The 14,753-nt window shown below is 35.1% G+C and overlaps 1 protein-coding gene across 1 annotated transcript; it reads left to right on the top strand.

The window, feature by feature from the left end:
* Positions 1-4,688: 4,688 nt before the first annotated feature.
* LOC116032831 (zinc finger CCCH domain-containing protein 23-like) lies at positions 4,689-7,821 on the top strand. The gene is made up of 9 exons (XM_031275555.1): positions 4,689-5,325; positions 5,765-5,932; positions 6,032-6,220; positions 6,302-6,396; positions 6,468-6,695; positions 6,797-6,902; positions 7,044-7,210; positions 7,290-7,369; positions 7,517-7,821. The coding sequence occupies exons 1-7, from the start codon at positions 4,763-4,765 to the stop codon at positions 7,198-7,200; spliced, it is 1,506 nt and encodes a 501-aa protein (XP_031131415.1). The 5' UTR covers positions 4,689-4,762; the 3' UTR covers positions 7,201-7,210; positions 7,290-7,369; positions 7,517-7,821.
* Positions 7,822-14,753: the final 6,932 nt, after the last annotated feature.

Below are 14,753 nucleotides of genomic sequence, written 5' to 3'. Positions count from 1 at the left end.
TGGGCACCATTTGCCTCCGTGTATTTGAGGACTATTTGCCTCTATGTATTCGGACACGATTTGCCTCCGTGTATATTTCGGGCACGATTTGCCTTTGTGTATTTGGGGCACCATTTGCCTCTATGATTCGGGCATTATTTGCCTCTATGAACTGAGTTTGGATTTGATGATTGGTATGAGGATTGGTAAGTTGGTTGGAGGGTAAGGGTTAGTGTTATCCTTACGTTGAGGTATGTTTGGTCTCTTACTTGATTCTTGAGTTACATCATATCTCGTTGGTTATTGATTATTCTTGGTTGTATTCTTGTTTGGTTGTTTCTCATGAGTATTCCATTATATTCATGATTCGGTTGGATATTGGTATTGTTGAGAAGTCTTGGTTTATCTTTTATTCAGCGTATTGTTGTTGAGTATCCGATTTTAAATGCTGAACAATTCGTTGGTGTGTATATTCTATATGGGTGTGTAAACCTATTTACAAACTTATATATATATGTATTTCATTGCGGGTGTGAGTGGTGGTTGCTTAGCAGTCTTTTGCTAATGGCTTCTTGTATGTTTTCCAGGTATGGAATAAGTCTAAGTGAGAGCGCGTTAGAGCTTATCTTTATGAGGCGGCTTAGACTAGTTTATGTTGTTTTAGACTTTATGTTTTGGGCCTGTGTGTCAATGATGAGATTATATACTCTTGTTTAGATTTTGAATGTTTTGGATATGTTTTGAGGATTTATATAATTATATCTATGCAGTTTGGTTCAGTTTTTGGTTAGCCTGTGCATCTAGGCCGTGCTTTTCTTACCTAGATGTGGCATGATACCCCTTGGGTTATAAATCGCTTCCGCTATGTTATGTTTGATAGTTGAGATAGGCAGCTTTTGTGTTAAAGTTTAGCTATTTCGGCTTGTGAAAAGTTGGGGTGTCACACGTCGCCTCCTCAAGTGGCGTCGCCTCCTCAAGTGGCGTCACCTCCTCAAGTGGCGTCACCTCCTAAAGCAGTGTCACCTCCTCAAGTGGCGTTACCTCCTCAAGTGGTGTCACATCCTCAAGCAGCGTCACCTCCTCAAGTGGCGTCACCTCTCAAATTTCGTGAAATTAAAATAAAATAAAACTTTATTTCCTTAGGGTCAGCACGAGATTCGATCTCGCTAGCTACCTGACGGGAGGATGTTTTCTAGGTAAAGCTTAAGGCTTTGCTACGAAAACACCACACTCTATTCTCTTAGGGCCAACACGAGATCCAATCTCGCTAGCTACCTAACGGGAGGGTGTTTTCTGGGTAAAGCTTAAGGCTTTGCTACGAAAATACCACACTCTATTCTCTTAGGGCCGGCACGAGATCCGATTTCGCTAGCTACCTAACAGGAGAGCTGACCTTTGACCGAGCCTACGGTTGGTCGAAGTGAGCTCACACGCAAAACGCCAAAAAAAACAAAAAAAAATAAAAAATAATAATAATAAATATGTCGAGGCCATGCCTCGGCCAAACTTTGGTCGAGGTCGTCACCTCGGCCAATTTTGGCCGAGGTCGTCACTTCGGCCATGACCGAGGCCCCGTGCCTCAGCCACTGTGGCCGAGGTCCCGCACCTCGGCCACAATTATCTTACTGTTCGAAAAAAACACAATTTTACACAAGTTATTACTCCCAAAATCACCTCAACCACTCTCGCTGGCTAGGGAGTGGGGGGACTAGTGTTAGGATAATTGGGCATCAGTACCCGACTCGAATCATCAGCACTGACCCGAATGCAACAAACGGTCACCCGTTACACAAAGACGACACATTGATGGGATGATAATTACTCCAACGGCTCTCCATTATCACGACCCAGCACTCAATGAATGCTCGCCATTACCAGCACTCAATGCAGCTCACCATTACTGGCATTCCGTTACACTTACTAGAGGAAGAGCTAGTGTAAGTAGCAGACTTGTAGTAGAGGAGGGGGACTTTGTTTATCACACGCAACACTACTATATTGTACTCAAATCACTCACTCTCACTAAGTACACAGATCTACATTGTGGCATTGTTACTCATTTGTCTATTGTACTGATTACTCATTGTATTCAACTAGTATTATTCAATCTCAATATTATCCGGTAACATATATACCGTCAGTGTGTTTCACATGTCTGAAAACAATAATCAAGTGTTTCTTTATTTATGCTAAGTCTTAAGTTTGTTATACGAGAGCTAGGTTCCTAACAAGTCATATTAAAATTATTGAAATTCTTTTTGAATTGAAGAATCTTGAAATAAGAGCCTAAGAAGTGAAAATTAATATTGTGAAAGTGGTTTTGATATCACAAAGAGAATAAAATGTGAATTTCCTACTTTATTATCCCTCAAATTTTAAATATTTTTTTTTAATTTTTCCGTCAGTTTTAATGGTCGGGGACCAAGAGCGCCACTTCGCTCATAACTGAGAGACTAAAAATGAATACGGTCATAACTCAGGAATTGAGTCGGAACTTGGGTATTACTCAGGGACCAAACTCGCAATTTTCCCAAAAAAAAATAATTAACTAAGAGCTTGAACTTGATAAACAAAATTATTTTATAAGCTAGTATGCCGTAATAAGAAATAAAATAAAATATATTACAAAAGAATAATTAAATATGATACATATAATAAGTTACATAAACTATATATTTCATAATAATTAGAATTAAAAGAGAAAAAATAATAAATATGCATATAGAATCTTAGAAAACTTGAGTTGTGAGGAAATTACATTCTTTTCAAAATTCAATATGGAGGGTATGTTGCAATCATTGGAGAATATTGTATTCCATTGGGAAAGTAAGATAACATGAACCAAAACATGAAAATGTGATATTACAAAGCTTGCATACCCTTGGTTATGTTGTATAACTTGAACCAAATACTCACTTAGTCCTTTTTATTATTTAAAAATAATAGCCAACTTAGTCAATGAACCAGAAATACAATTGAGTCATACAACTTTTAAAAAATGCAACAGACTCCCTAGATATGTCAAATTCATGCAATTAGATTAAAAGTGACAAATTCATGCAATTAGATTAAAAGTGATCGATATTTCAGATTATAATCAAATATCTCGTTATTTTTTTTAAGACTTAACACTCTTCAAATATCTTCTTCTTCTTTTTTTTTTTTTTTTTTTTAACAATACATCTAAATATTTAGGGGAAAAATTATCAAATAAACATTTTAAGTTAGTCTTGGAAAAATTTGACTTGTTTGCTGCCTCTATTGAGGCTCAAACCCACTCCCATCATCCATGTGAGAGTGTTAACTGGGACACCGAATGTCACTAGACCACAAGGTCTTTAGTTGATTATTGGTACTTTAATTTAAGAAACACACCATTATGACAATTAGAGTTGCCGATTGAAGTCAACCACAATTGTGCAAGATTGAATACATTTATGGTCACATGAAAATTACACATAAATGATAGAAAGTCATATGGAAGTCATGTTAAGAGTAATTAGAAGATTACTTGCTTCCTATTTGGATTCAGTTAAATTTTTTGTTCATCGCTATCTTTTTTTACTTGGGAGATGCGTCCATGTGACAATAATAACTGTTCACTAAATTAAATTCATTAAATTAAAGAAGTCAACAATGACCGTCCAAGATGGAATACAACTGTGGTCACGTGAAAGATCTATGTAAATAATATAAGGTCATGTAGAAGAGGTAGACACGTTTGCATAAAAATGGTGGACAACTATCTGCCACTTTACTTTTTTCATTGAGAAACACACCTTTGTGACAATCATATTTGTTTAATGAAGTCAACTACAACTGTATAATATATCATACAACTATGATCACATGAAGGACCAATGTAAATAATATATAGAAGGTTATGTGGAAGTCGTTACTTGTAATTAGACGATTATCTACTATTTGGACTCAATTACATTTTTTGGTCTAGTATTCTCTTCTTCAAAGATACACCTTTGTGACAACCATAATTTTTCATTGAAGACAACCACAATCGTCCAAGATAGAATACAAGTATGGACGTGTGGAAGAAACATGTTATAGGACATATGTAAATTATAGAAAGTCCATGTTATTCGTACATAGACGATTACCAACTATTTTTACTTAATTGCATTTTGTATGGTTTGATTTTAAAAAGAGCGTTAAGACTAATGGCATCCACAAATCCCTTGCCAAATCAGTTACGTTTGACAAGTCACCATTTTTCTACAAATGCATGGATACTTAGAAAAAGAATAAAAATACTATGAGTGTGCTACATCTATGAACCTTGTAGGCGTTGTATGTTACGCGGGTCTACTGGCTCATAGAAAGTGAAAAACACGTACGTTATATGTGCTTGTTAGTTGCTGTATGTTACGTGTGTTTGTCACTTTTTTTAAATATAATATATTTTTAAAATAATAATAATAATAAAATATGTAATATTAATTGATGGTATACATAAGAAAAAAAAAATCCCCTACCAATTACCATAGTGTGATTTGTGATTTGTGAATTGGAGAGAGAGAGAGAGAGTCTTTTTACTTTTGATTTGAAGTGTTCCAACAGTTACATTTTGACTCTTGGGTCCACAACCCGGCTCTCACGTCTCTTTCACCACTCATCCAAGCTATTAATATTAAAAATTAAAAAAAAGAAGGAATTCCTCTTCTTTTTAAACTCTCTGCCCTCTCCTCTTCAGTCTTTACTTGTTCTACTCTCTTCTCTCACTCACTCACTGTGTTTCTTCGTTTCCAATTCCCTCCTTCATTCCGCCATGGATACCATGGAAGCAACAAACAAAGTTCTTTCCAGGATTCAGAGCTTTGATCCGCATAATGCCTCTAAAATCTTGGGTTATATTCTGATTCGGGAGCACGGGGACAAGGATGTTATCAGATTAGCACACGGCCCGGACGCTGTTCTCCTCTCGCTCATCTCCCAAGTCAAGGCTGGCTTGGGACTTTGTTCTTCTTCTTCTCCTCCGTTTTCCCAGGCGTCCCTGAGAATCACGATTCCCCCCTTTCAATTTCATTCGTCCCCTCCTCTGTCTCCTTGGTCTAATGCCAACGTTTCTCTCCCCGTCGATCACTTCCGGTTTCTCGACGAGTCGGAGGAAACGCACCACAACCAAAACGAGCTTGAATTCGCCAGTGATTCCGACGATAGCATGTATAATCCTCCTCGCAAGCTTCTGCATGCGCCTACCAAACAGGACTCTTCTTTCGACCACTTTCTGCGTATGAAAGCCCATCGCCTTCAGCACCAGAGGCTTCACTATCCCCTCACTTACAACAACACCAACGCCATTATGAGTAATTTGAATGAGAATCCCCCCAGGTATTTTCTTTTACTAGGTTTGGTAACTTAAATAAAAGGAGTGAAGTTGCTACCTTTAATTGCATTTTTTTTTGAAAATTCTAGGGATTCTATTCTATATTTCTATACCCTGCATTGCGTTGCCTTGACGACTATTTCTGTTCTCATAATCTCATATGCCTTTTTTGTTCTGGTATTCTTTAGCATTTGTAGTAATTATATATTAATTATTGCCTTTTACTGCAACTAGTAACTTTACAAATTTGACTTGTTGCCTTTCAATCTGTAGTCTACAATGTATGTAAGCTGTAATGATTGTTAGTTTACAAGGCCACGACTTTTACCATATTATACCTCTTTGAGAGAGTGGTATGGTATAGACATCTTAATTGTTGGATTGGGACACCTTTTGGTAGTTGGAGCTTTTACAATGGCCTCACTGGTGTTTGCTGCATTGCAGATTGGCAGCAGCTCCATTTATGATAGGTGAGGAGTTGCAGAGATTTGGGCATTGCCCCCCACCAGAGGTGCCATGTGATTTTTACTCGGATGCTTGTTTGCACCAAATTTACTTGACTTTTCCAGCTGATAGCACATTTAGTGAAGAGGATGTTTCTAATTACTTTAGGTAATAATTGGTTCTTGCTTCCATCTGATCTTTCTGAATATTCTGTGTGTTGGAGTTGCGGACTTATCTTTGTGGGTTGCTCTTAATTTTTGTTTGAAGTAGTATATATGGGCCGGTGCATGATGTTAGGATTCCATATCAGCAGAAGCGGATGTTTGGTTTTGTTACGTTTGTCTACCCGGAGACTGTGAAGCTCATCTTGGCAAAAGGAAATCCTCATTTTGTGTGTGATTGTCGTGTGCTTGTTAAACCCTACAAGGAGAAGGGGAAAATCTTAGAGAAGAATAGGTACTTGACATCACTAATTGTATATGCAATGCTTGATCCATTCCTCTATGATTGATGTTGTGTTGTCAATTGAAAATATAGGAAGCAACAACAGCATCATATGGATATAGGAAAGCTCTCGGCATGTTTAAGCCCATCTGGTCTTGATTCTAGGGAGCCCTATGATCTTCCGTTTGGTAAGAGCTATCAACCTGTATTGTATTGTATTTCCTTTCCAGGTTCCTGAGTCTCCTTTTGTTGTTTATAGGACCGAGAATGTTCAACAATTCACAGGAGGCTTTGCTTAGAAGAAAGTTAGAGAAGGAAGCTGAGTTGCAGAAAGCCATTGATCTTCATAGCAGGAGGTTAATGGATTTGCAACTTATGGACGTGAAGAATAAAGAAAAGTATAATCACTTCCAGTGTAGCTCATCACCTGTCATTCCAGTCTCTTGCCAGAGCAACTCTCAGTCACCAAACTATCAAGTCACGGAAGGTTTGTTCTTGTCTCCATTTGTTAAACTAAATGTCTATTTGTTGCACATTTTAGTTTTCACATTGTAAGATTTTGTTCTTTTTTTTTTTTCATTGAAACAGAAAACAACAGTAGCCATGAGGCAAGTGCAGCAGGTCAAGAGAACAACAGTGGAAGTGAAGATAGCTGCAAGAAGCAGCGATGCAACAGCCCTGAACTTCATAAAAGGTGATAAGCAGCATAGTTTATAAAAAAAAAAAAGAAAAAAAAAAAGAAGAAAAGAATAAAGCTTTTTGCAGTTGCTTTTGTTTCATTTATTCATATGTACAATATATTTCTAATGCTTTGATCTCACAATCATTCCTATAGAGGCCTAGAGCACATCCTTCCAGGTAAAATTGTCGCTGCTGAAAACCTACCGACCGGAACTGATGACAGTTTCTCACCAACTCCATTTTCTTACAACACCCCTACACTTGTTGGCACTTCTACCGGCATGCACCCTCTGTTCAATCATGTTACATGAAGATGCCCAGGTAAATTCACCACAGTCCTCTTTTACACTATCAAGCTAACAAGTGCTCCAGATCTAAAGCTTTTGATTTTCTTCGCAAGGTTAACATCTGACCAAGAAGCAAGTAATAGAAAGTATAGGCAAAATAGTTGACCATGGTTATTGGGGGGACAAAATTTTGGTAAGATTTGTCTACCTAACGCTTTTCAATCAACCATGCGATTTTATCTTATTTTGATTCCTTTGTTTTTTTCACATTTGCCAAAAGCTTCATAGTAGTTGGTTGGGGTTCTTTCTGATGCTTGAAAATTCATGGTTGTTTATGCAGAAAGTTTGAATAGTGAGCCCAAAGTATCAGAAGAAATCTGTAAGGAAAGATCCCTTCAGGATCCTATGTTTCGTCAAATAGGGCCGCCATAAACTACAGCAATACATAATGCATATGTATAGGACAAATGACTTGAGATTTAATATGACTAGAATATGAAAGTAGGGTCTCTCTCTCTCTCTCTCTCTTCTTTATATTTCTGAAGTTAGAATAGTTGTTTGCTGCAGCATTCAGAAAACTAGCAATATGACAAAGGCTTGGATAGTTTGATTATGACTCCTATGGGCTATGCCTCTTTTCTTTTACTGTCCTCCCCTATATTAGTAGTAGTGGTCTTTAGTACCTACTTAATCTGGTTATTACAATTTGAGAAGAGAGTTCCTGAGTAGGACTCCATTGTATTACTAGAAAGTAGAAATGGAGTTAGCTTTCAATATTTTCTTATACACTTTAATTAACTCATTTTGAGATCTCTCTTTCTCAATTACAACTTTTTTTAGTTTTTTAATTCTCCGTTTTTTTAGTTTTTCTTTGGTTTTAATTTAGAAAAATATGTTCATTAACATGATTTTAAAAAAAATTGAGTGAGTTTTTAAGCCTGGTATTAAAAAATACAATCATTATTGGGCAAATTATACTGTGCACCACGGTGCACATAGCAATGTGCACCACATACCTAAACGACGTCGTTTTGAGCATTGTAAACTAATCGTCCGTTTTTTTTGGAAATCAAGTTTCCCGTTTCGGCCGGTCTCTCTATTTATGTTAACATTCTGTGTATTCCAGGCAATCATTCTGTGTATTCTAGGCAATCGTTCTGTGTATTATATGCAACTGTTATGTGTATTCATGTTAGTAACACATGTTGTGATTTCATGTTAGTAACACATGTTGTGATGTGTTTGTGCATTCGAATGTTTAGGAGGATGAATTCTGTGTATTTTGTGTAAATATTATGTGTATTCATGTTATTAACACAAGTTGTGATGTGTTTGTGCATTCGAATGTTAGGAGGATGAGTTCTGTGTATTATGGGCATCAATATTCTGTGTATTATGGGCAAACATTCTGTGTATTCTAGGCAAACCTTCTGTGTATTCTATATAATGATTATGTGTATTATAGATAATGAATTCCCTGAAGTCATTCGCGTCCACTAACATTTGTGTATTTTGTGTTAATATTCTGGGCAAACATTCTGTGTATTCTAGGCAAACGTTCTGTGTATTATAGATAATGATTATGTGTATTATAGATAATGAATTCCCTAAGTCATTCGCGTTTGCGTCTACTAACACCGAAACGACGTCGTTTTACGTACGTGGTGCACATTGCTATGTGCACTGTGGTGCAGGGTATAACGATTGTCATTATTGTGGATGATGTGGACGATGGTCTATAGAGCTGTGTGGATCATATTATCAAATAATATATATTCAGTATATAAATAATGCATTTTTACTTTTTAGTATATTAAAAATGTACACTATATTCAGAGAAACTACAATATTTGAGTACTAAAAGCACATTATTTTGTATAATAAACATTCAGCATATGAAAAAAATGTACATGTTTTTTTGTTATGGTCTATTTAGCACTATAGTCCATAGTCCACACAATAATTTATTGATATAAACATTTCCCCTCCCTACAAAACTCATTCATTTTTGCCACAAGTTGGGATTAAAAAGAATAAAAACTAATCACACAAAAATAACTAAATTGGGAAGTGACAATTTGTGTGATTTTTGTAAGGGTATGAAGCATTTCTTTAAAAATATTTTTATGTTTTTAGTTTGAACGAAATAATTTTTACCAAGATTAGTATTAGTAAATTTTAACTAACATCTAAACATATCTTTTTTAAGAACCATTTTCCCTCTCTCTCTCTCTCTTTTGTTTTTTTTTTTTTTGTTTTTTTTTTTTTTTTTTTTTTTTTTTTTTTTTTTTTTTTTTTTTGTTTTTTGTTTTTTGTTTTTGTTTTTGTTTTGATATTTGTTAATTGTAATATAGGAGTAAAATTAAAAAGGGAAATGCTTTCTACCTTTATAAAAATCACACAAGTTTAACCCCTATTTATTTTTGTGTGCTTAATTTTTTTATTATCACAAATTGTCACATCATATTTCTCTAGTGTGATTATTTTATGTAATTATTGTTTCTATTTCAAATCTTAATTTAGCACAAATTGTCACATCATAACTCCTTGATGTAATTATTTTTGTATAGTTATTGTTTTTTTAAAATTTAAATCTTAATTTAGCACAAAGGTAGGAACTAGCGAAGTTTAAGTAGTGTTAAAATAAAAATAAGAGTTAATTTCAACTAGATTTCTTTTGTCTTTAGTGATAATTTCAAATTTAGTCCCAGACTATTGCCTTTGTCATTTAACATTTAAGACTATTATTTTTTGATACTTTTATTCTTTTTCATGACTTTTCCTATTTTTAGTAAGAACATTTTTATCTCTTCATATTTTTTTTTTGTTATTTTTTTTTCGGTTTCAACTGGTTTAGTTGGTTCAGGATTTTACTAAAACCGGTTGAAAAATATGATTACTAAAAATCAAAGGTTACCTAAAGTCCTAAACCAATTAAACTAGTTGAAACTAGAAAAATAACCAAAGAAAAATATGAAAAGATAAAAATATCCTTATTAAAATATAAAAAGCCATGAAAATAATTAAAAGTATTTAAAATAATAGTCTAGAATGTTAAATGACAAAAGTGATAATTTAAGATTAAATTTAAAATTTCCACAAAAAATAAGAGTGGCAGTAGAATTAACTCTATAAATAATATAAGAGAAGTCGAAATATCCGTTTGGTTTTATTTTTCGGCGGAGTTGATGGATTGTGGGCCATTCGATCACATGGTGCTTTAAGCATGTTAAATTGTTAATGAATGGTATAAGGGGACCCACATCCATGTCGCAACTATCGTTTTCAGCCTATATCTTCACCTTTTTTTGTTTTATTAGGTCATCATTTCATTTTAAATAAAGTAATATTTTAATTGATTAATTTTTTTTTAAACCAAGTAATATTTTAATTGATTATCTGATTTTAATATTTACACGTGAGTGTAACTCTAACAATATATATACTTTTTAAAAAATTGTCTAAAAATTTTATATAAATTATATCAGTTTGTAATTTTATCGTACACAAATTCTTTGCATTACTAGACAAGCAATAAGTACCAGCTTCACGATAATAAGTCTTAACTATAAATTTACAAAACTTATTCATATCATAAAATGTCTTGCTAGACTCATGTACGCTGTGGCATGGCATCACAAGATCTTCCCTTTGGAAAAGTTTAGTAACAGTTACATTTTATGGTGCATAATCATTCATAGAGATGTTAATACACAATGTCTATTGTTGCGATGTTTGAATTAAGTGAGTGATCCGCAACAAAAAAAAAAAAAAATCAATAGATGTTTTGTAGATTCTTATTGGTGTGATGATTCCACATAAGTGTACCAAGAACAATATGCATTATTTCACAAGTAAGATTCAATCAACTATCACGAGTAGAACAAAATAATATAGATTATTTCACAACATTAACAGGTCTATAAAGATAAGTCAGATGACGTTGTGGAATTAGGTTGTAACTTCATGTTGTCACGAACGTCTTGCGTGCATCCATGAACTCCTTGGTCATTACGAGACTCGAATGGTTCCTTTTCTATTATGCGAAATAATCTATTTCTTTCCTTTTGTAACCTCTTCGACCAACGAATAAAAACATTAGATGCATTCGAATAAATTATATTCCTTGAAATATGCCTAAATAATAGTACTTTGTAGTTTGTTTAATGTGCAACCACGAATAAAAACATTAGATGCATTCGAATAAATTATAATAGAATTTCTTTACACCATTTTTTAGAGTAGTATTGACTCTGTTACAATATAGTATTTGAAGCACAACGAGTCAACAGTTGACTCCACTGAGACTTGAACCCACCCCCATCATCCATGTGGGAGTGTTAATCGGGACACCGGATGCCACTTGACCACAAGGTCTTTGGCATCTAAATAAATAATTTAATTGTATGTATAATTTTTATTGAGATTTTTACTTTTTCTAAAGAGTTAATTCCAGCAATAGTCCCCGACTATGTTGATTTTCCAAAATTTGTCCTCCTCTTTTAATTTGAACAAAAAAGACACTTGACTATTAAATTTGTTTCGGCAAGGGTCCTTCCGTTAACCTTCAGTTTGTTAGGCGTTAGATTAAGGGGTAAAATAGTCTTTTCATTATATAGTCTTCTTCTCCCTCATCTTTGGTCAGTAGCACGCAGAGAAGATAAACTATAAGGTCACTCCACTGCAAGATTGCTTCTCCCACTCAAGTCCAGAAGGCACAAGCTAAGCTAGCCAAAAGGATGAAAAAAAATATGGCATAAAGAAAAGGAAAACAAATGAAAACAATATATTATGGCTTTGGCGACAAGAAATTCGAACACGAGAGAGAAGTAATTGAAGAAACTAACTATTGAAGATCCAGAGTCACCAGAACCAGTATACATGGTCTCAAGTTTAGCAAGTAGCATATCATCGTGGGTGTTGCCACTGTAGAGAAGTTGGAAACATAAGCATAGAGAATGTGTAAATCCAAAAAATGTGAAATTAAGGTGATGTAAGCATCAGAAGACTATAGATCTTCCTGCATTCCCTACAGATTTCACGCCGTCGCCATAAACCGGAAAGACTACCGTCTACGTCGCCGTCGCAGCCGTCTCCACCCCTTCATCTCCGCCCCCTTCCCTACAGATCTCACGCCGTCGCCACAGACCAGGAAGACTACTGTCTCCGTCGCCGCCGCAGCCATCTCCACCCCATTGTCTTCGTCCCCTTCCCTACAGATCTCACGCCGTCGCCACAAATCGAGTGGTATCACTGGTAATCAATGGTATCATTAATAAATTTTAGGAGGAAGAAGGCTAGCTAATGAAATTACCATTCTAGCCCTTAATCTAACGCCTAACAAACTGAAGGTTAACGGAAGGACCCTTGCCGAAACAAATTTAATAGTCAAGTGTCTTTTTCGTCCAAATTAAAAGACGAAGACCAATTTTGGAAAATCAACATAGTCGGGAGACCATTGCTGGAATTAACTCTTTTCTAAATATTGTAATTTTCAAGATTTTTAGGATGTGTATTGATTTTCTCTTATATTTTATTATTCTCTTTTCATCTAATATGTATTATATGTTGACTTTCTATACATTTTAAAAAATATATGTATGTATTTATAAAGGAAAAATATTTGATGCATCTTTGTATTACATCTGTACATGTACATTGGCAGTTAAGTACAATGTGACATCTAGTACAAAAGAAATTATGATTAAATCTTTTTTTGCAAAAGTACAATACTTTGTAGATTAAAATATTTTTTCATAAATACATTTGCAACAATATAATATTATAAAGTGGAAATAAATAGGAAATTTTTTCAAAAGAGAGATTGGTAATGTCGCTGGGGACTATTTGGGGTGTCACACCTGTGAGAATGTGGGTCTATTATTTTTCAGGACTCAGTGGCGGATCGGAATCTATCTATCGCGTTGTTTTAGAAGCTAAGGTTAAGAAGTCGATCGGGGAGAATGGACACGTACAGGCAAGGAAACAAGTTCCATAAATTGCTCGCTCGCAAACACTTTAAAAGGGATGCTCGCTCTGGTTTTTAATAGCTGAGTCACAGTGTGCTTTCTTTCCCAACCATCTCATTACACATCCTAATCGCAGGGCATTTTTTTGTGCAGGAAGGTGGGAGGTAAACAAGCTAGGCTGCTGGATGGGCGGGTCTAAAACTTGATAGTGGAATGGGGTTACGTTTGTCATATGTACTAAACTTTGGGTTTGAATTTGGTCATGCTATGCATAAAATAGGCGGCCGGAATACAACATTAAGCTAAGGTGAATGATATGATGGTCTCATCATATCGGCCCTGTTATCCCCTCACCACAGGATTGCTAGAGGGTCACACATCTCATGTTTGCTTGCTTTTTTTTTCAAGGTTAATAGGGATCATCAAGGGATGCCAAGTATCAGGTCAGATGATTAATTTTAACAAATCAATAGTCTGTTTCAGCTGCAACACGCTGGTTAGTGACTAGTAGCCGATGACTTTGGAAAATACCTTGGACTCCTGTCTATCAGTGATTGGACCAAACAAAAAGGAGGTGTTTAACTATATTGATCAAAAGGTGTAGCATGGCAAAACAAGTTTCTCTCTCGGGCACTTTGCTCGTGTCGCTCAATCCCTCCCTACTTATTCAATCAGCGTTTACCTTCTTCCAAGGACTTGATCAAGCGGGAAATTTGGTCTTTTCCCTGAGCTCATTACTCCCCTCTGCCCACAACATGGTATCGACCCTTCTTATGCCAGGCAGTGATGAGTGGAATACAAGCCTCTTAAGCAATCTTTTCGCCCCCTGAAGATATACAACGGATTATCAAAACTCCTGATGTTATTCAGTTCGTAGCGGTTACAGGCTAGCTTTTGACCAATTCACCTCCTACAACCAACGCCTTCAAATCATGGAACAACTCTCTGCAGGAGGAAAATGGATGTTGCTGTAAAATGCCCTTTGTGTAGGGGTAGAGACTAGAGAGGAGACAAAATGACTCACTTATTTCTTGACTGCAGGTTGGTCTTAGATGTGTCTGTGTGGGCTGTGGCCGACATCCCTATTAACCCATCTGTGTCGTGTTTTGCTGCAGGGTTAGACAATCTCCCACCATCAACACTAAATTTAACACCAAAAACAATATTCTCAACATATTCTTACACCAAATTTTTTCATCTCCAATCCATTACACCAAAATTTATTTCTTCACTAAAATAATTTGTTTTCTCATAAATTAAAACTTTATATTATAAATTTAAATATTTTAATATAAAATATAATTATAATGCAAATATTATGTTATTCCACAATAATATAATTATGCCTTATGTAGTTTCATTTTTAATTAATCTATGTTCAATATTAGTTTTATTTTAATGGTCTTGATAGACCTTTCAAATGATATAATTTATTTTTAATAATATAAAATTTATTTTTAACAATTTAACAAAATATACAAATATATTAAAACTAAAACATGGACATAAAAGGGATTTAAATAAAAAACAAGGGGCATCTTGGGAATAAAAATCAACACCAATTTGGTGGGAGATGAACAGTTCAGCACCAAATTCATCTCCCACCAA

Source organism: Ipomoea triloba, chromosome 10, assembly GCF_003576645.1.
Source record: "Ipomoea triloba cultivar NCNSP0323 chromosome 10, ASM357664v1".
Lineage (NCBI taxonomy): Eukaryota > Viridiplantae > Streptophyta > Magnoliopsida > Solanales > Convolvulaceae > Ipomoea > Ipomoea triloba.
The sequence above is the reverse complement of the archived record's forward strand: the minus strand, read 5'-3'. Positions and strand labels throughout refer to the sequence as shown.

Excerpts from the sequence above, each read along its gene's own strand:
- LOC116032831 (XM_031275555.1), top strand. The coding sequence starts at position 4,763 with ATGGATACCATGGAAGCAACAAACAAAGTTCTTTCCAGGATTCAGAGC. Across the intron at positions 6,696-6,796 it reads AAACTATCAAGTCACGGAAG|AAAACAACAGTAGCCATGAG; the intron begins GTTTGTTCTTGT and ends TCATTGAAACAG. Across the intron at positions 6,903-7,043 it reads AGCCCTGAACTTCATAAAAG|AGGCCTAGAGCACATCCTTC; the intron begins GTGATAAGCAGC and ends TCATTCCTATAG.